The 22,381-nt window shown below is 39.5% G+C and overlaps 2 protein-coding genes across 3 annotated transcripts; both read right to left on the bottom strand.

Annotated features, from left to right (window-relative positions):
• Window positions 1-48: 48 nt before the first annotated feature.
• On the bottom strand, window positions 49-13,945 carry LOC133736073 (serine/threonine-protein kinase ATR). Of its 2 annotated transcripts, XM_062163509.1 has the most exons (16): window positions 13,746-13,945; window positions 13,505-13,649; window positions 13,213-13,325; window positions 12,724-13,058; window positions 12,421-12,545; window positions 11,476-11,620; window positions 10,765-11,340; window positions 10,618-10,693; window positions 9,800-10,109; window positions 8,060-9,307; window positions 4,449-7,833; window positions 3,775-4,344; window positions 2,688-3,308; window positions 2,294-2,488; window positions 1,252-1,613; window positions 49-399 (listed from the first exon to the last, which is right to left on the bottom strand). In XM_062163509.1, exons 1-15 carry the CDS (start codon window positions 13,888-13,890, stop codon window positions 1,446-1,448), a joined length of 8,157 nt encoding a protein of 2,718 aa, XP_062019493.1. In that variant the 5' UTR covers window positions 13,891-13,945; the 3' UTR covers window positions 49-399; window positions 1,252-1,445. The 2 variants fall into 2 exon arrangements, with proteins under 2 accessions (XP_062019493.1, XP_062019494.1); XM_062163510.1 differs by lacking the exons at window positions 49-399; window positions 1,252-1,613 and adding an exon at window positions 1,670-1,783.
• Window positions 13,946-15,905: 1,960 nt separating this feature from the next.
• Window positions 15,906-20,500, bottom strand: LOC133736570 (mechanosensitive ion channel protein 6-like). The gene is made up of 5 exons (XM_062164111.1): window positions 18,409-20,500; window positions 17,492-17,615; window positions 16,913-17,206; window positions 16,618-16,820; window positions 15,906-16,523 (listed from the first exon to the last, which is right to left on the bottom strand). Exons 1-5 carry the CDS (start codon window positions 20,265-20,267, stop codon window positions 16,235-16,237), a joined length of 2,769 nt encoding a protein of 922 aa, XP_062020095.1. The 5' UTR covers window positions 20,268-20,500; the 3' UTR covers window positions 15,906-16,234.
• Between the last annotated feature and the right edge of the window lie 1,881 nt (window positions 20,501-22,381).

Genomic DNA, 22,381 nt, shown 5'->3' on the forward strand with positions numbered 1-22,381 from the left:
GTGTAATTTAAATTCATTTCGGCTACAAAACTTGGTCATTGAGCTGGCTTGTACCTCCCTCAAATGTTTAACATAGCTGATATTAATACAGTTGTGCCATGTATATACAATGAAATCCTAGAAGCATACAAAGTTAACATCTATATTTTCTAAGAGACCAAATAGGCAGAGCCTATACTATTTTCGAATCCCTGCGCCCACTTGAAATTGTTGCTCAGCATACAGACTGTCGCATTGAGGGAATGAGACAGCACATTGTTGATATTCAAGGAAGAAGGTTTACAACCTCAGGCCTACTTTGATATCGAAGGACACTATATCTATAACTCAAGCACTACACTGTCTACTAAGGTCTGGGATTCTTGAGTTAATCCTTGCCATTTGGATCCAGCCAGTAGCCTGCACGAAGATTACAAAAGGACATTTTCATCACCAAAGATCATCATAGCAGAAGATATGTCAAAAATTAATTTCCTGACAATAGATCTCTCAGACCTTCCAGAATCCTATAACACAACCACAGGAGAATGAAATTGAAACCATAGTTACAGGTTATCATAGCAAAACTGTCATCATTAATATGACTAGAGCAATCCAAAAGTACAGGTCATGACATTGGGTAGCAAACTGAAAAACCAAAAAACAAAAAACAAAAGAAAAAACCAGATAAAAAAATATAAAAAAAAGTTTGCATTGAGTGGAGAAAGCCGTGATCCACAAGACATAACAAACTCCGCCAATATGATGTTAGATAATTGTTAGAATAAAACAATTTATCATCTGTTTATCTCAAGTCCACGAAAACTAATGATAGTATTTCCCACTATTTCATATTTAAAGCAAGTATCAATGTAGATAAAAGATATCTGGTTGTTTTACTACAAGCCTTGGATAAACATGGAAAGTTTTCTATTTGTGCAGACACCCTAATCCCATGCTTTACATTATGATAACATCCACTAATGAATTATTCCGTATCAAAAGCTTGTCAACAACAAATCAAGATCCATAAGTCATCAACCCTAATTCCTCCATCGAATGTACTTTAGGCGAAAAGTCCACATGTTGGTCTAAAATATTTCAGGTTAAACACAATAGGGGGTGAAAAGAAAAAGCACACAACATGAACTACTTTCTTCACATTTTCGTATCAATAATTAGCATAGGAATTAATAAAGGGCTTCGTATCAATCATTTTTAATTCGTATCAATAAAGGGCTTTTCAGTTGATGAAGACATAATAGAGCATACCTGAACCAAATTCAGTACAAGACTGACTTCTGAAAAATCCTTGAAGCCAAATACCATAACAGAATTGTTGCTGGGTTTTTTGTGAGGCTGTTTCAGGAAATACTTGATGCCCCTAGTACCTGACCTTTGAGAGATAGAGGCAAAATTTGTGTTGATTCAACTCTAGGACAGGACAAATTCTCAATGAGATTATATCAAAACCATGGCATCCACCAGATATACATCTTTCCGAGATTTTTGTGGGAGACTGCTTCAGCTATTAATCGACGAGCCTGACCTTCTACAGCCAAGGGCAAAGATGGTGCTGCTCCGACACCGACAACTACTCCTTGCAATCTTGCCTCAATGTTACTGATGGCTAGCTGCGATGTTCATAAATAAAAATAATAATAATAATAATAATAATAATAAATTAAATTTAAAAAAAAATTAAATTTAAAACACTGTTTAGTGGTTTCATCAAAACAAACACTTACCAGACCTTAAAATTAAAAATTTTCAGGAAGGACGAGGGGGCTTAGTTCCAAACTTTCTACACAGAGAATATGAGACCTAGCTCAATTCAATATTAATGCTAGTACAACTTATCCGTTATTTCTAAACATAGAATGCATTACCATCGGTACTTCTAAAATATAGAATCCCAACCTTTCAAATACCTTATTCATAAGGAACAAGTTTGTTATTTTGTAAGAAGATTAATGAAACGTATGAATTTCATATCAGAGCTCAACACAAGTGGCCACCGAAAACACCAGCAGCCTACAAAAATTATTAATTGCTTCTCCAACACAACTTATTAAAATGTTATTAGATGCATGAAATGTTATCTTTGAGAGATCAAGAAATATGACATTAGGAAAATTTTCCCTGAGAAAGTCTCAATCTGCTTCAATTATTATTTTGATACTGCTTCAATTATTATTTTGATAAGACAAATTGCTTCAATTTGGAAATAATCAATGACATTTTTACCTTCATATTCTAAAACATAGTAGTGAAGGTAAGACGGTCAAAACAATGATAAAGAGATAGTCCAAACCTGTGCGTGTGGATTCTGAACTTCTACTCTACTAGATTTGTGTGATTTTGTCCATTCTACAAGAGGATCATGGACAAAAGTCTCAAGAACACTCATCAATGTCTCCCGATGCATCCTCAGTACTGAAAGTGTGATTTCGCAGATCCTCAAAAAGATTCCCTCATAACCAGTGATGCCCAAGCCATCAATCATATTCTGCCAGTTCCATAACAGTCTCCATGAAAATTAAATACCATGTAGTAAAGGAAAAGAATATAATAACTGGGTATGATTTATAACGATCCGTAGCTCATCAAGTATTAATTGAACTCACATTAGAATACTCTACTTCATCGAAAGACATGCATATCATATAATTTTGAAAATCCTTTTTTTATCCATTTGCTTCTCTCACCTGAGTCAATCTGAAAGGCACCAGTTCAGGCTTCTCCAACTGCAAGCCTTTATCGAATAAGCAACTGAAATCAACATGAACACAATCACCTGTTGTAGAATCAAAAAGAATGTTTTCCCCGTGTCGGTCACCAAGCCCCACAATATGTCCAACCATGGACCAAACTGCAGTAGTGTGTGCATAAGCAATCCGTGCCCTAAACCAAGCAGCTGGCTCAGAAAAAGTGGTCAGGAACCACTTGTGGAAAACTGGAGGGAACATTGGAAGAATTTTGTCCTTCAACATCTCATCTTCTGGTATTTTACCCTTGCATTGATCATATAAGCGCTTGATCTTTGAATTTGTATCAATACCAAAGTTTCCGCAGTTCATATATATGTCTTGAAGTATATGCCGAAGTCCACGTGTGTGGGGCACCCATTCTATCATGCCACAATCCTCTGTCAAAGGAATTACTGCAAAGGTGCGAATGTAGAGCTTCCTCCGACGGCTTGCTGGGTATTTAGACAACAAACGGTTTATCATTGCTGTGAACTCCATCATCCGGGCATCTTTCCTGAGGTCATCCTTGGGTTTGCAGAGGAACGGACGTTCAATGCCGTCGCTGCCCAATAGAACAATCTAAAATGCCAAAAGAGAAAAGAACTAAATATTAGAAAGATGATGTGCCATGTAGCATCAACAATCAGACATTTACAGGATATGAACAAGACAAGAGAGCAACAACTCAGATAACTCCCTCAAACTCTCCTCCAAGTTTATAATTTTGGGCTTAACCCCAAGCTAATTTCAGATACAAATGGAGTCATAAATTGACCTGTCACATCTATTTCCAGGTAATCATTAGTGAGAATTGCTATTCTAATATCAACTTCGGAAAACATGGGGGATTTCATCACTAGTTAATGATTAAAACAGTCATTCCATATACGTTAAGGAGGAAAAACCAACATAAGTAATTTGTTAATATGATCCATCCTGGGTTACAGCATGCCACAGGTTAACATAAGTTAACTGTGGACACAACCTTATGATAGGATATAAGTTCAGAACATGTTAGGTGACTTGAAAATCCAGTAGAACTTACTTTCTTAGGTCGCTGAAGGGAAGAAAGAATCTCAGCCTCATCACGTATTCCTGATATTGTAGGAAGATCAGTCGCAGAAAAGATATCAGACTTAAGTGAGTCAGTGAGCTTCCCATCGTATGTCGGTAGGCTAACAGTTAGAGATTGCTGAATTGGCATGATAATTCCCAGCGGCATCATCCTCTTTAAGAGACTAAATTCAGTAGAGACATTGATTGTTTTTGCCTTTGTCTGACAAGCATGGAAGCACAACTTGATAAAATGATCAATCAGACTGGCAAACTGAACAAACAGATTGCTTCCACCAGTTCCTTGGCTGAACCCTTTCCGTGCCTCCTGTAGAATTTCAGCAGCTGCATCCCTCCTGGATGGAACAGTGGATTTTGAAACCGCTGCCATAATCCACAGGGCTTGTTGTGGGTATTGCCGGAGAACTGATGTGATGATGCTTTTGACCAATCGAACTACTTCCTCATTCTGGTGGCAGATTCTTGAAACCAACTGTGGCAGTACTGTTAGCCACTGATATGTTGGCAAGTCCTTCAAACACCCTCGCATGCATCTCATCACCTGCCAATATAAGAATAAGAGAACATAAAAAGGAATAATAGAATGAACGAAGCAGACATTAATTAGCAAAAAACTAAAGTTCAGCTTCAACATATGATAGTTACCATCATGTGGACATTTTTGAGATCCTTATTGGATGATGTGCCACTCCTTTCATACATAGTCCCAAAGTCAAACCATAGGGTTAACAACCTTGGAAGTGCCTGAAAGAGATTCTTGTGGCCCCGATGAAGCCCTTTTGCATAGAATATCAGTATGTCAGGCACATATGCCCACCAAGCCTTCTCTGTATTTAAATTTGAAGAACCAACAATAGCACTATTTGATGGTAATTTCCTAGGACCCAGTTCAAGATTTTCTTCCTGACGCTTCCTGGCATCAGCTAGCACTTCCTCATAATATTTAGCCATGTAAAAATATCCTTTCTCCCACTTGGGCTGCAGTTCCCTCACCCTGCTATATAGACTTATGACATCTTCTTTCTGCTTCTGCCCAGTGTAATGGATCCACCTAGAATAGAGGAGAAGTGTCTTTGCAATATCTCGATTTTCATTCCAAGCTTGAGTATTATTAACTAAAGGGGGCAGGTTTGGCGGAACCAGTGAAAGACTGGTAATTGATGCAATTGCATTGGAGCCTACAATCCCTTCGGGCATGTTCAAGAGACACTGTTGCAACTGTGCGATTGCACCATCAGATCGCCTGGTGCTCCAGAGAAGTTTAGCCTTCTCCATGTGAACGTTAGGTGCATTGGTAGCTTGGGCTTCTAGAATAGCCTGATTTGCTGTCTCATAATGACCAGCCATGCGACAGAGCTTTGCATATTGAAGCCAGCAGTTCCCAACTTGAGCCTCAAGACCACTGTTAGCAAAAACCAATCTTCGGAAAGCCAAAAGTGGCTCTCTTGCCCAGAGTGATGGCTGAGTAAATCTGAGACGGTTTTCCCAGTTCTCCCTCACTTTTGAGAATTTAGGATCATCAAATGCAAACGATTTCTCCAAGAAAGAAGCATCACCAAGAAGAGTATAAAAATCCTCAAGCTCTCGTAGCAGGTGAAGTTTCACGACAAATGGGTAAGCCCGCACATAAGAATCCATGCCTGCAGCAGAAAGGGGAGCAATTAGAGCTTGCTTGGAGAGGGCAATTTTTTCTTCAACTGAGAACTGATCCTTCTTCATCATTGCCTGCAGAATTTTTGCAACATCCATATCAAATGACGCATTACTTTCAGAACTGCTACAAAGTAAACCTTCTTGATCAGCTCCACTAAGGTACTCATCCATCAAATCCCACCTGCCAAGTCTCCATGCTGCCTGCACACCTTGCATGCACCATGTTTTCTTGTATTGGGGAATCCTACACATTAAACCATCCACATGAGTCACCATAGCCTGAAGGTGACACATGTTTAATAAACAGTTAAGCACATCAGACTGCTTTTGAACTGATGTTGGTTCCATCTGCAAAGCTTGTTCACAAGAAGTTAAAACCTCTGCCCAGTTCCCGGCTTTTTTGTTTATCAAGAGCTGGTCTTGTAATTCCAAAGATTTACGTAAAAATGCAAATCCAGAAAGACCATCAGGCTCATCCAGGCAGCTGTATATTTCCATCAGATATGAAACATCTGCATCATCAAATGAACCACTTTGCTCAGATGCAGGGTTGAAAGAACCTGACTTTCCCCTCACGTACAACTCAAAATACATGAAGGATCTTGCATACGCCTGACACCTGAAGGAGGCCCTGGCAAGGGTCTCCTTTGGAACTGCAAACAAGAGTTTTGAAACATGTTCACACTGTAGACGAAGTTGGTCCTGATTGGTAGTATTCTGAGTTTGATGCCTGGTCTTGGATATTTGTTGCTTAGAAGCTAATAATTGAAAAGAACGGAATAGTTCTTGTCTAACGTCATCCACCCATTGACCAAGATTATCAAGGAGAATGAACACAGCTTGAACACAAACTTCATTTTTCCGACCATTGACACCATGCACTGCATCCTCACTGTTATGAGTTGCAGCAACATCAAGAACATATAGGATTTCTTCTGTTATGCCATAGCGTGCCTCCTCTGTGCCATGACAGACAGCATTAAGAACTAAATATGGAAGCAGATAAATTGCTGTTTGCATATCCTGGCGCACTATACCTCGACAAGCATTGAAAATTCTTGCACGAGAACCAGTAGCATGTGCAGTCAGCTTTCTTATCCAGAAGAATATCCATCTTCTGAATGACATAGATGGACGGTAAATTGGGCCAACAAATACAGGATCAGCAACATTAGGAAGTTGAAATCTAGAGGACAAATAAGGGGCAATTATTTCTTTCACATATTTGGAGAACCGGTCCCATAATCTCTGACCCCTTCTAGTCATCTCATTTGTACCATCAGTAGTCATCATTCCAGAAGCAGAACCTGTCAGAGGCTCTTTGTCCTTTGGAGCCGACATAGAAGCAGCAGCATTCTCATGTAATGAGGCCTCACAACCTGCAATCTTTAGCAGTTCCTGTATGGCCACTACAGCTGAATCTTGAATTATAGTGTCAGGTGCAGCTCTAAAGGCCCGTGCAAGTTGCTTCTGAATCAACTCATAGATAAGGTCATCATCAGAGCATTCAATTTTAAAGCGTTGGCATGAAAAGGCCTTCACTTTAGCAGGGTCAACTGCACCCAGGGCCCCAAGGCAGTCAGCACACACCAACTTTAGCCGCTGTCCAACTGCTCTCCTTGATTCTTCAGCACATCCTTTAAGTAGAGATCTGATTAAAGAGCTCAAAATTTCCATATCCGCACCACCTTCAGCAGTTATTAGAGATGTAACCCCTTCCCGTTCCAGGTTCAGCAACTTTTTCAACTCACAAACAACCATGTATCTCACATTTAAGCTGTCATGATTCAGACCATCAACAACATCCCGCAATCGATCCCTCAAAGTCATTGATCCTCTGGCTTCTTGTATAGCCTTGTTCACTTTTATTAAGGCTGGAATACTGGGCAATGGAGGGAACTCACGAATATGCTGCTTTAGAATATCCCTGTTATTTAGCACAAGTTCTTCTAAAATTTTTACCACTTTATCCAGATGTACTGGACTTTCTTCATCTCTCTCAAGAAAGGGAATAAGGGCAGCAAAAACTTGTGAAATTACATGTTTAGTGCTAGCCGGTGATACTTTCACCAGCTGCACAATGAAAAAATGCAACACTGAGAGACCCTCACTCTGGAGGATGTCTTTATCAATAGCATGCATGAGAAGAACCATTAGTTTAGGCACATAAGTACTAAGATGACGACCCATCATTTTAATTAGCATCTCAATTCGTTGCAAGGCTTGTTTCTGCAATGAAAATTCTTCTGCATGGAGCATCTTTCTATCGATACTGTTAAGAAGGTGGGCAAAATGATTCCTCAAAAAGTTTGGTAGATCTTCACCTTCATCCAAAACTCTAGCAACCTCTTTTATCGTCTCAGGTACTCTTGCTAACCTGTAAGCAGACATGAAATGTCAATACTTTGGTAGGATCTGTTGCAGCACAGCAAAACACACATAACATACCAGCCACATACATAATTTCACAGGTGGGCAACCTGAAGAAATAAAAACATAATAGGTACCAAAAGGAATTGCGTAGTGGATATCCACTCGGAGAAGCAACTAAAACATATGGAAAAGGTGCACCTCAAGCCCAGGTGGCAAGTAGAGCTTCATACCTTCCGCTTATCTCATCTGAATCACCTCCATCCAGAAAGCATATGAGTTCATCTAAAAGATTATTTAATGCAGCAGCAAAGATTTCTCTTTTGTTAGAATGGATTTGTGTATGGTAAAACTGTACAGCAGCATCTAATTCTCGCACATCTGGTTGATGGAGAGCAAAAGCTAGCACTTTTGGCACCCATAGAACTATAAGACCTGCAACATCGGTGTTTAACCACTTGGCCAGTTCATATAAGGTGTCAACTGCTTGATCATCATCCTGCTGAGACACTACAAGCTTCGGAAGAACTACGGGAACCATTTTCTTGACAAGTTCTTCTGTTTCAATACCAAGAACTGATTCTGCAAACTCTTGGACCATAGTCGGACGGCTAGAGAGCCTCGAAGACAGATAGTCAAATAGCTCATTTCGAACATGAACAACTTTCAGAAGGATTACTTGGAAACCTCCTTTACGATGAAAACAGCAAGCTTTGTGTATCAACTTCGCTGCAATCATTCTCACTGTCGTGTGTGGATTATCAAGTTGACCAACCAACAAAAGAAGAGAAAACAAGAATAATTGACTCTGAATATCAACTGCAATCATTATTTCAGCTGTTGATTCCAAAAGAGTCTCAATGATTTGGAGGTCTTTAGTTTCTGAAAAGAAGCTGTTGATTATGTTCAAAAACCCTTCTTCTCTACCATTACTTGACATGCCCTCATCAGGAAATAAGCAACTCAAAATTGAATCCTCAACGAATGAACTAATCTGAGTGCAGAATGCTTCTCTTATAGCCTTCTTGGTATTAATGAGTAGATATTTAACACATTTAATCCATTCAAATCTTGACTCCAACAGATTCTCTATGCCCCCATGTACAAGTACTCGGCGGATATTTTTCACACAAGCCACTTGAATCTCTTCAGATGACTCATCATTAAGAAGCTGAAAATATATAGACTGAAGATGGAGAAAATTACAGTCCAATTCTCTGGGCTTGTCAGGTAGACTTATGATATTTGAATATGACTCAGTATTGTGTTGAACACTTCGGTCACACTTTGAACACCAGAATCCTTGCAGTAAATAATCCACTGTTTGACTGTGTCTCTCACTTTTCATTTTTAAAAATAGTTTACACTGACTTCTATTTATGTCATCTCCATTGCTATGAGATCCGTAAAGACATGACAAAAAACCAAGAGAAAAGGGAATGATATTCTTAACCTTCTCACTTCTCTGTCGCCCCAAGAGCCTGCAAGTGTGAGGGACAAAACGACTCAATGGAAGTTTTTATTATTTCATGAACATAGAGCACAGTTCAATTTTAGTACTCAAGAATATTACGCTAAGTATGGTGCAAACCAAAACCACAAATGCATCAACTATCATTACCCTCTGCTACTGCCCCAAGAAGTTAATTAAAAAAGTTAAGAAAATGCAATTTGTGTACGAGTTAAGAGAAGATTAAAAAAAAATATATATATATATATAATAAGTAAATAAATAATCCAAGTTTCCCTCCATGTGGCCAGCCATGACAACTCCTTTGGATTCATGATATAATTTTTCCTAATAGAAAAAGTTTCAGAGCTTTTATTAGTTTTGTAAATTAATCCTTCTTAGAAGATCCCTTTTCAATTACAAGTGCTACCAATACACTCATAAAAAGAAAATATTAATCACAAGTGCTACCAACAACATATCTAATATTCATAAAATAACTGGCTTTAAAGTGTTTTCTTACTCAAGCCTTCTGAATATGTGAGAAAGTCCACTGAGGCCAGACCACATGACAATCACGGGCATAGAAGTTATAGCTTCAATTATAACTTCGTCACATTCATCACTGAGACTCAAATCCAATACTTCAAGTTGAGTTTCAATTCTTGTGCTATGACCAAGTTTGCATGCAACTTGAACTGAGATGCATTTTGTTTTCCACAATTGATGGCGGTCAGTAACTACATGAGAATGGGTCCATGGAAGCTTTAGAAGGACATGTATAAGATCAGCATCGACAAGCGTACTGTCCATACACTTCATGATTAAGCAATCTGCATAAGAATCAAAAGAAATACTTTACATACGAAGAAGGTTAAAGGAATTTTGTTTGCTAATTACATATGACTAACATATATAGCTGTCTCTATAGGACACAAAGATCAAAAATCTGCTCTGAAGCTTAGCCTCGAACTAACCCAATCAAGCAATCAGAACAAGATTGGAGCTAAATATACCTGATTTCTAAAGAAATAAGAATCAGTCTATATTAGCGACTTGTAAATTTGAATAGCAATATATGCATAAAACTCCGGTATTCAACAGCAAAACTTCCAGAAAACGCATTAATGACAAAAGAGCAGACTCGAGAAAATAAAAGGCAATAAATAGCATAAAAAAGAAGAAAGAAAAATATTCATTCCCTTCGCCTGGGAGAGCCATAGAGAGCCTCATAAGAGATTATCAACCTTCTCGATAGAATTTAAGAACCAAAATACAACATATCAGCATCTCAAAGGCAAGATTTTTTGAATCTAAATGAAAGTAGGTCTATCTCCTTACTTTGCAACCGCAACATACAGTGAATTCCTTCTAGGTAGATGGAAATATCAAGTTCAACTGTGCTTCCTTGCTTTGCCTACATGATGTAATTCTCATTTAGTGGCAAGTGAAATGAGTAAGTCAATCCACCAATTTAAGCCAGCATACCTGTTGGCATATCCAAGGTATCCATGTATACATCTGATGAAAGATGCATAATGACAGATTGGTCTCAGGATATCTACAGAACGCAATGCAAAGAATGCTAAGAGCCATTAACGCGAGATCAGGTCTTAAGGAATTAGGACAGACACCAGGAGATTTTAAACATTCAGCAAAAGAAAGGAGTGATTTATGCATCTGATTTGCATAGTCTTCTGTCTCACAAGGAACTATATGAGCACACTGCCATTCCAACTGAATATTAGAATCAGGATTGATGATTTTTTCATCAACCTTTTGGCGTTTAGTGTTGAAAGAATCCACATCCTCAATAGGTCTTTTTTCTCCAACCTGTGAGTTTTCAATTGATTTATCACTTAATGTGGATAAACTCTGGCAGGAATTATCTGTAATTCTTCCTCCAACAAGATCAGGACCAAGTATAGAGAGAGCTACATGTAAGCAATCTATCAATGAAAAGCAGGGATCCGGACATGAAAGTACATATAGGAGAATTTCTGGCCTCCAGATATGAGGGGGGCAAATCTTCGCAATCCGTATGTATGTGTTGCACAATGCAACCTGAAAATAAAATGTTTAGGTCCACGGAACAAATCAATCTTTACATCTGTTAGCAATCAAGGGGGCAAGAATGGCTCACAAGAGTAACCAAGTTGGTCAGAATGAACGAAAAATAGATGGAACATTAATATTAACCTTAAGCTCCTGGCTTCGGGTTCTCCTCATTGAATGAGGAAATACATTGACAAAATGTGCAGCTGTTAGCTTGACTATACCCTCAGGGCAATTAGAGTGCAATGCCTCTAGGCAACCACCCATGGACGAATCATAAACCGTGTTTCTGCAGTGCAATACCAATATAGAGATTAATTAGCAAATAAATTAGATGTAGAGATTTCACTAGACAATAAAATGAAATGTTCTAGAAAAATATGTTATGCCGCGATGAATAAAAAAGGTAATAATTGCCTATAAATTTGTTGACTCTTTGAATCATGTTTCATAAACCACACAAAATTTGCAACGTTCATCCGTATCTGATATCTGTCACAGCTTATCATGCCCATCATCTTCAATTACAAGTCTTCACGGATCATAATCATTTTGACCTTAAATTCATTTCTACTCAGTCTAATACTCTAATGCATGATCACGGACTTGGATCCCAAACTACAGACTGCACACTACATATCCATCAAAATTGTGTATAAACCCAACTCTAAGACAAGACTCGTAGTTTGTGATGAAAAAAGAGGTTCTCTGGAAACTCCATAAGACACTCAACACTACTTAAAATGATAGAATGAGCTGCAATGCATAATTATAGAGAAAGAGCTTATGAAAGCATCCTACAACTATATGAGTATGTGTCTTGTGGGGATGTGCGAGTATTTCGTTGTAATCCAATCACGAAGGTGATAGAATGTAATCAATGTAACCTTCCACAAAAGCCAACCACATATACTAGGGAATCCCGAATGTAATCACGAATGTAATCAATGTAACCTAGTAGGGATACAAAAAGATAATGCATAACAACTGTTATAGGAAGAAAATAGTCGCTTCATCTGGGCATTCCTGGGGCTAAATTTCACTCCGCATTCATATTGAACTATACATTTTGAGCATCCAGAGACAGACCTAAATGCAGGAGTCCCCTCTTTGTCCTCGCTTAATATAGATGATATCGACTGGATTATGTTATGATAAGGAATGACGTCACATTTTATCGCAGATCCAACGATGCGTGCAAATTCAAAAAATGCCTTGCATAAAAGTCAAATAGTTAGATATTTGAGTGGCAGTGCTACAGAATTATAAAATAATTCTTGTATCAGCTATTGAACGCATCAGCATCTTAGATATATTTCTTTCAAGTTTCATCATCATGCATACAAGTGAAATTATATACCACAACGCCAGCATAAAGTAATTGCTACTCACCATGTGCAAATCAGCATCCCCATAACAAAAAAGGGACCATGCAGCCATAACAAATGGCATATTGATGAGTCCATCCACATATAGAGTTCCTTCAGTTAAGCATTTTCCAAGAAGCTTAATCATCCAAGTTGCGAAAGGTTGCCACCTTGCTTTTCCTGTAAGGTTAATCAAGATCCCAGTGCCATCAACAGGTTTGATACTATGTGGGAGATCACCAAGATGTGAAGGATCATCAAAAATTGCATTGAAGGACTCGCAGAAACACTTTAAAGTCACTCTAGTTGATTCTGTAAAACTTGATATGTCTGCAGAGACTGATGCGACACACAAAAGATCTGAATAAAGACAGGCATATATTAGCTTTCTTGTATGCATATATAGGTCAATCAGGCAAAACTACAGTTCAATTAAGCTTTACATATCTTAAACAATGACAATTATCGAAACTATCCCACAATCGCATCAGTGTAAGCAAATAAACCTTCTTACCTTGAACAACGAGCATGGAATCCACAAAAAACTGACGATACGCATCCTGAGCTCCACTACGAAGTAAGGTTAAAAGCAATCCAAGCGTATCAAATATCACTCCATGCCTAGAACTGAACAAACAGCTATTAGTACAACCCTAACAAAATCCATAGCAATAACCACAATCACAGAATGAGCTATTTTTTTTTCAATTTTTCCATAGCTTTAAAAATCAACGAATGCATTTTCACAGTGAATCAAATACAATCGGAGCCTGAAAATCAAACAGTGACTGTTTCGAATCCCTTACCGGAACGCCGGCTCTGCAAAGAAAGGCAGAATACGACCGATCATAGGAAGAATCGCGCTGGCCTTGCCATGGTAAAAGGCTCCGGGAAAATACTTCGCCGCGTAACCGATGAGCCTCAATACAGCTATCACTTCTCTCTCATTCGCTGCAACCAAACAAAAAAATTGCGTTCACATTTCAAAGAGAAATTCACTTCCTGAGCTTGAAATTAGGTTTAGATTTTGAGAAAGAGGGAGTGTACCGGAGGGAGAGGGGACGACGTGGGCTTGAAGAAGGTTGGGAAGGACGGCGCGGAATCGGATCTCCAAAGCGACGTCGTGTGAGTTGCTAGGAGGAGTGGATGAGGCTGCTATGCGTTCTCGGAGCTCGTGGATGAGGTTGGCCATTCTCTCAAGAGTCAAGCCCCTTCCCTTTCCCTTTCACTCTCTCTGTGTTTCTCTTCCCTCCCAAATTTCGAAGTGAGCTGCAATCTGTCAGTATAAAAAGGTCGAAGCGTACCTTCCACTTCACTGGCCGCGCTTTCCATTGGGCTTGGCCTACTTTTTTCCTCCGGTCTACTGGGTTGGATTTAACCCGGGTTTGAGCCCAAAACCAAACATTTATTTCAAGAGAAATTAACAAATTTTTACCAAAAGACAGACCACATCATTATATTATATATACATACGTGGTCTTTTGTAATTTTTCTCTTTCATGTAATAAAATTTCGAGTTAAAAAAAAAAAAAAATTACATGCGTAGTTTCTATTTGTTCATCAAACCATGTATATATAATATAATGATGTGGTTTGACCATTATGCTGAAAATTTTCTCCATGGGCTGTGACACTATATAAATGTATAGGGTGCGTTTACTAAACTTGAATGAGATTGGGATTAAGATTGAAAAAAAAGTGGAGGAAAGATGAAATGAGGGTGAAGAATAACCACTCTCAATAGGTGTATACGAACATTTAAAATAAAAATAGGAATCCACGAGTGCTTTTGAGGTATTGATAAAATATGGATATGTATTTCTTTTTTTTGTGAAAAATATTATTTTGTAAGTAACGTAACGGTATTTTTGGGTTATTAAAAACATATGAGGGCGTTTATGGTATGATAAATTGATTTATGGGGAATCATTTTCATTACTGTCTCCCCCCAAGGAGTGAAAGTACAAATGTCATTCCTGATTTTAGCGAGTCCTAGACAATTTTCATTCCCCTTTGGGTTAGGAACATAAGATTGAGAATGAATGGAAGTGATTCTCCTTTCTCCCCATTTTATAGATAAATAAAGAGTTTTTATCACCACTAGGGTCAAAACTTTCTTGCATAGGACAAAATAATACCTAATTTTTAAAAGTGATCAAAATGATACCTAAAGTTTTAAAAACAAATCAATTTGATACTTCGGTTTAATTTTTTAAAACTTTTTGTTAAAATTGATCACGTGTGGTGCAGTGTTTTGTGGGGGTTATAATAATATTTTACACAAAAAACTATTTTTCAATTATTTTTTATTTTACTTTGTTAATTCTCTTTTTCTTCTATCTCTACCTCTCTCTCTTCCCATTTTTCTTTGTTTCTTTAGAAGTTAGGAAACATCCGAACTTTATTTGTTTCTATGATCGATGGTAGAATTGAAATTGAATGGAAGATTTTTTTAATTCTATAGAAGAAGAAGATTGGGTTATAGATGATTGATGGCCCTCTGACCACAAATCTCTTCAATTTTTGGGCTTGATTTTGCATTTGATTTAGCAAAGAAATTAAAAAAAATAAACCGAGGTATCAAGTGATTTGTTTTTAAAACTTTAAGTATCATTTTTATCACTTTTAAAAGTTGAGTATCAAGTTGATTTGTTTTTAAAAAATTAGGTATCATTTTGATTACTTTTGTAAGTTGAGTATCTCTTTATCCAGTGCAAGAAAGTTTTGACCCTAATAGTGATCTACTAGACAATTTTCATTCCCCTTTGAGTTAGGAACATAGAATTGAGAATGAATGGGAGTGATTCTCCTTTCTCCCCATTTTCATTCTAGATAAATAAATGCCTACGTTTCACATGGCATAGTGGTACGAATTTTTTTTTTTTCTTTTTCCAAAATATGGAAACAATTTTACATTCTTTTACTTCAATCCTAGTTGTAGAATAGAGTTTCAAATTTAGTATATAAGTAAATGTTGATAAATAAAGAATTACTAGAACTAAAAACCAGTTTTCTTCGACTTGCATTATCATGGCCCAGCATACAGCTTCTGGTTTTTTGTTAAAAGCGAAGAGCTGGGTGCAACTGTTTTATTGGAAGCGCTTCAGTTGCAACAGCTAGTCATTGCCCTGCACAATTAGCATATCAAGAGAAGCTTGACTGGTGTAGGTGAAATAACTAAACAAACGCTAATTAGACAAAAAGAAGTTAAAGAAATAGATATAATTACATATACATAAGCATATTACATATATATGAGGATAAATATGAGTAGCAATAATTCTAATTAGCAATACTGCCATCTGCAAAATCAAACAGAACTTTTACTCCATTTTGCTTTAGTTCAAGATCGTAAACAACTAACTTGAGATCAATCCATCAAACCGTGTCGACGGATATCATCCTCTCCCTTCTCTATGAGATCCTCCTGCATGAACTGAGCTCCCTACTCTGTGGTTCTGCAAATCGCCAAGGGGTCTAGGGCATATGTATATGCTCGTCGGGGAGGTCAGACTTTGGATTTCCTCGTTCCTCACTCAGCTTGTGGTTGCTGTGAAATTAGAGGGAGGCAGAGTGGAGGCCGTGGGAGGCATGCCACGGACGTTTATGTCAATGGGCCGCAAACGATACTCAATGTCAAGCTCCTGGAGGATCCGTACTATCTCTTCAAGTAAAAGGGCTCTCCTTGCCCACTTTTCTCCCATGTCTTGGAAGTTCATTCTATGTGACAGCCATATGGCAAACCTCATCCTATTTAATTCTTCCACTTCCTTTAATATGAACATTGGTGCAGGATACCAGTGCTCCTTCTTATTTTCAATGTAACTGTAATTGCAACCGTAGGAAATGATTTGTTAACCAGACGTTGAAATACATCATATTCTGAATATAGGAAGTAGCATAAGATCTTTTCACATACCTTATCATTCTTTGCTTCATAACAGCAATCTTATCTGCTGGAGTGGCTATATGGACACAGAACTCAACAGCATCTCCTGAGTCCGGACTACGATAGAAGTTATTGATGGGCTTAGTTGCAAGGGTACTGTTTGGGTACACGATTTTTACGTTGTCATACCTTAGAAAAACTGTAGTTAAGATATTCATCTCCTCTACAACCATCTGAGAGACATTGATAAAACAATTTTTAGACCACAGAAATAAAAATGTACAAAATTTAATAGAATGTGACACATGCAGAGATGGAAATGTACCTGAACTCCTTCAATTTCACATCGATCTCCCACGTCAAAGGGGTGCATCACAAATAGAAATATGACTGCTTCAAAGACTGTCTTGCATGAGTTACCAAAAACAAATGCCACAATCACAAGCTGAGAAGTTGCATAAACAATATTGGCTCTGGTGACAATATCCAGCACAAGCAGCCATATAATTATAATAATAATGCTAACTAATACGTCCACCACGCGTCGAAGTCTGTTCACCGCTGTTTTGGTGTCAGTTAGAGTCAAAGCAAGTGCTCTCCGTTCTCTAAAGCAATTGACCTGGAAGAATAAGAGGAGCACATTAACAATCTAATGACCAATATACAAATAAAAGGACAACCATCCATTAGTCAGTGTTTTGAACAGATGGGGCTTTTAAAATTCCGAGTTCATGAGTTCTTATTTACAGTAATATAAGAAATTGTTGCCTATGATTACATGCTGTTAGGTTTCTCAGTTTTTGGTTGATGAACTCAATTCCTTTGTCCTTGCCTACATCTAACATAACCAAACCTTAAAACCTAACAATTCTGTCCAGTAGACAACTTGCCAGTTGATGCTTACCACCCAATTTTTCAAGGAAGTTTTGCTGATTCTCTTGCTGTCAGAGGCCCCTTCAAAGAGACTCATGGTCTTTAAAGCCTCATCTTCTTGCATGAAACGCAACAAATCCTCCAGGTAGATGTGCCTGCCAGAGAATGAATAGAATGAATATGGTTAAAAGATGGAAATTCATTAACATATAGCTAAAAGAAAAATGCATGTAATCAAATGAAAAATTAGATATTTTGTGATTCGACTTCTATAGGTTGCAGAAAACATATCGCTATATTCTATTTTGTCATTCTTGGTTGACTGGTAGTATCCTGTTTTCATTTTTATTTTCTCTGTTTATTTCCTTGTGGATTAGGAAGGAGCATCTGAGAAAGCCTTTCTCATTCTCAATGAAAAAATGTCGCCCAAAACTCCCATCCAAACTTGGCATCCTTCCGCACTACCCATGTCAGCTGAAGTTGTCAACCAAGAAACTTGTTCACATGAAAGGTGAACGAATAACATCAACATTATATTATCCATAAAGGTTCTAGAGAAAATTGGCATGGAACAGAAACTGTGAAACAATTTGAACTTTAGACTTGCACAAATGTACACTTACTGGCAATTCTAAGTTTTAAAGTATGTTCATGGTAACAACAGAGGATGCATAACAGTGTAACACAAAAAATCCAAGGGCAAAGTATGTAAGGGTGTTAAAAGAGCAGATACAAATCAAATTTCAATATAACATTACATCAACATGTTTTAATTTTCTGTGCTCATAAATATTGACATTGAAACCTGAAAGTAGAATTTGTGAAGCTGCAGATATTTTCAACTTTTGATCAATGAAAGAAACAGATATGAACAACATAACACAGTCAAGCCAAGTGAAGAATGCAGATAAATGCACACAAACCAAAAGGGAATAAATGGAAACATACTTGGAGCCAGGCCTAGCCACATTGCGAAATATCTTTTTCGCGGCAGCCTTTGCCTCAACTTCACTTTTGATCTCAGTATCACCCTCACCCTCATCCTTGGTGGAATCCAGAATCTGCTCATCCAGTGTGGTAAGATGCCCATATTTTACTATATTCATTAGCCTCTTCATATTCCAAGCAGACACATTCTTTGGATTGAGCCTATGCAAGTGATCAATTGTGATCCCAACCTCCCCTGACTTCTTGGAAGGTGGCTTTGAAAACATGCCACTCTTCCCCACAAGCCCTCCACTTGCAGCAATCAACCGCCCACTTCTACCAGAGCCATTCCCAACCGCCTTCCCAGTTGTCCCAGAAGGAAATGCACTTGCCCTGAGGTCAGGAGGCATATTAGCCCCAGCATTCTGTAGCTTCCTAACCTCATCAGCAAGTCTCTCCTCTTCATCCTCTGCATTTTTTATCTCAATCCAAGGCCGCCCCGACAGTGTTTGGATCACATACTGATTAAAAAGCGCATCCTGAATCCGATCAAAATACGATCTAACATGGAAAGACGAAGCAAGCACCTTTACAACCAGGGTCTTCACCAACCAAATCAAACCCCCAATCAAGAGACAAAGCAACACTTTAGTCACATACTCAAGGATCCTACCATTGGTTTCCTTCTCAACCTTCCTGATCAGCAAGAAATGCCAACCCGTCAAAACAAGGCCAAGCCAAATACAGTTCTGAACAGGCTTCCTGATCCCATAAACAAAATACAGCACCCTCTTCCTCAAAATGAAGTTCCTCTCCACAAAGAACACCATAATCCTTATCATCCAACCCGAAACCAGCCTCCCACAAATCGAAACCAAAATCAGCACCTCCCATTTCCACAGCTTCAATTTCCACAGATTCATCTCCCTCAAAACTCTTATGGAAAGAGTGCAAGCCAATGCCCCAATAATCAAAACCAAACTGATCCACTGGAGCAGAGTCACTGCATTGAACTTTGCCCTCTTGTACTCATCAGGCAAATCCTCCTCCAAAAACGGGTCGTCCTCCTCATCGTCACCTCCGCCCCGGCCCAACATCCCAGACCTCATCATACCCGATTTCGGGACCCGACCCGGACCCTCGTCCCACCCCTCGGGCGGGTCCATCAATCTAGACCTCGTCTTCAGCCTCAACAAATCGGACCTGCTCTTAAACGACGCGTTCGACGAGCACCTAATGACGTCGGCGCCGCCGTCACTCAGTCGACTGCTACGACGTCGTTCCTCGTCGTCGGGGTCCTTGCGCCGCCGCCGAACAGACTCGGTCTCGGCGACGTCCGACGCCGGCGACTGGAACGACTGGAACGACACCTTGATCTCCCTCGACGTGCGTGAGTTCCTCGGAGACTCCGCCAGCGGCGGCAAATCCTGCGGCCGTAGCTCGGCCATCTCCAAATCCATATCCAACGACGAGTCGCCGGACGCTCTCTGCTTGTGCAGGAACCTCCCTATCAGCTTCGACGGCGGATCCTCCTCCTCCTCCGTCTGCGCCGCCGTCTTCTTCTTCTGAGCAAACTCAAATTCCCCGCCGGCGCCGACATTGCTCCCGTCGTCCTTCCAGAAATCGATACTGGACTCCCGCCAAATCCCGGCGCCGCGTTTGGCGGGGTCGGCTTCTGTAGTGGTGGAGGAAGCGCCGCCCTCGTCGATCTTGACGATGACCTCGCGGCGGTCGGAGGAATCGACGGCACTCATTGCGTGCTGTTCGTTGTGGTGATCCAGTAGAATGGGGAGCATCTCGTGGCTGCTGTGGTCTGCTTCAGCAGAGATGTGTTTACTGGAGCCAATAGATTTGAAGGATTTCTTGAGTGAGAAATCCATCCGAGGCTGACAGCTATAGCAACTCCCGGCGAATAAAATATTCACTGTTATTATATATAATATTATAATATAAAAGCGTAACGTCAGGGAAGTCGCTGGTGTTTGGAATCTGAGATATGATAAAGAACGAGGTCTGGTTTGAATGTTTTTAATTTAAAGGGAATTAGGTTGACGCGTGTACAGTGGAAGGAAGTTGGAGATGAAGAGAAGAGAGTGAGAGAGAGAGCGAAACGGCAATAGAGAACATGCTGCGCCGAGTATTGGCGTATGGCTGGGTATTAAAGAAAAGATGGGTTGGGCCGCATTTCATGGGTTAGGTTTTTTCAAATTTATTTTGTTTTGATCCACTAGGTTATGAACCTAAATTCCTTGTTTAATTACTATTTTGCCATTTGTTGTTAAAACAGCACACGGTGAACTAGCTTCATTTAAAATAGCTTCATCACCAAAATGAGCTCATTTTTGAAGTCCAATAATAATTCAAATTGAATGTGCCAAATAACTTAAAAAGTTTGATCGAGTGTACCGTAATCATCTGCTTGTTGAAGGGTGATTTGACTCTGGTCATTAAGTAGGCCTGGGCGTCTGGACCCGAAAGACCGAAAGTCCGACCCGGACCGAGCAAAAAAGCCCGATTCGGTTCGGTTTTGATATGAAAATTCTCGGTTCGGTTCGAAGCCCGACCCGAATTCATTATATCGGTTCGGTCTTGGTCCTCACATACTATGAGACCGAAAGCCCGAACCGGCCCGATTTTCCCATCATTTGCCACTTGTCCCTCTATTATTGGGTGATATTAATATACTAAATATTAAAAAATAATAATAATAACCCTAAGCACTAAAACTGTCGTGCCTAACCCATTTCGGCATTTTCCCGATCTTAGCCTCTCTCTCTCTCGAAACCATCTCAGGATCTCAACCCTAAACACTAGTGTTCTTCGGTTCTTCCCCATTTTCTGAAAACAATCTCAGCCCGATCTCGAAACCATCTCCAAATTTCAACCCCATTCCAGATTAACACTCGTGTTCTTCCCCATTTTCTGAAAACCCAGTCTCTAAAAAGTGAAAACCAACTCAGCCCAATCTCGAAACCATCTCCAAATTTCAACCCCATTCCAAATTAACACTCGTGTTCTTCCCCATTTTCTGAAAACCCAGTCTCTGAAAAGTGAAAACCATCTCAGCCCGATCTCGAAACCATCTCCAAATTTCAACCCCATTCCAGATTAAAAATTCCCCAAATTTCATGGCTTCAGTTCTTCCCCAATTCATTCCCCATCTTTATCAGTTATCAAGCAAGAGAGAGAGAGAGAGAGAGAGAGAGAGAGAGAGAGAGAGAGAGAGAGAGAGAGAGAGAGAGAGAGAGAGAGAGAGAGAGAGAGAGAGAGAGAGAGAGAGAGAGAGAGAGAGAGAGAGAGAGGTTGTCGTCGCTGCGTGTCTTTACTCTGTAAGTCGAGTGGTTGATTGGGAGTGGACGAAAGACAGAGACAAACCGATTTCTCCTTCATCTCAGCCTCTCTCACTCTCCTCCCAAGCCAGCTCCTCCTCCTCCTAAACCTTTCCCCTCCATTTGCAAACCTAAATGCTCCGACGACCCGAGACAGCAACCCATCAACCACAGATGGTGGGTAAAAGAAGGTGATGGGTGGGTAAAAAATCTGGAAAATGAAAAGAAAAATCTGGGCAACAACCACAGAGTTGCATGGTACCGATTTGAAAAGGAAAAGGAAAATCTGGGCAACAAGATATGGAGATGAGAGATGGTGGGTAAAAGAAGGTGATGGGTGGTGAGGAATGGGTTAGAGAAAATTTGGGGCTAAGGTTCAAAAAGAAAATTGGGGCAAGATGGAAAGAGAAAGGAACAAGACGAATGGGGAAAACAGAGATGAACCAAGAGGCAAAAGCCTAAGATCTGGGTTCTATCTTAGTGTTTTGTAAGTTTTGTTTCGCCTAGGACGAGAATAAATATAAACTTTGGAGATATTATGACAAGATTGTCTCGTGCTGCAGTGGTTGGGAGCAAAGCTTTCGTGTAAGAGGTCGGGGGTTCAAACCTCGCCTCTTACCGAATTTTGTGTGTATTTTGCATCAGAGCTGGGAAACTTGATTTTG

The sequence above is a fragment of the Rosa rugosa genome, chromosome 3, assembly GCF_958449725.1.
Source record: "Rosa rugosa chromosome 3, drRosRugo1.1, whole genome shotgun sequence".
Taxonomy (NCBI): Eukaryota; Viridiplantae; Streptophyta; class Magnoliopsida; order Rosales; family Rosaceae; genus Rosa; species Rosa rugosa.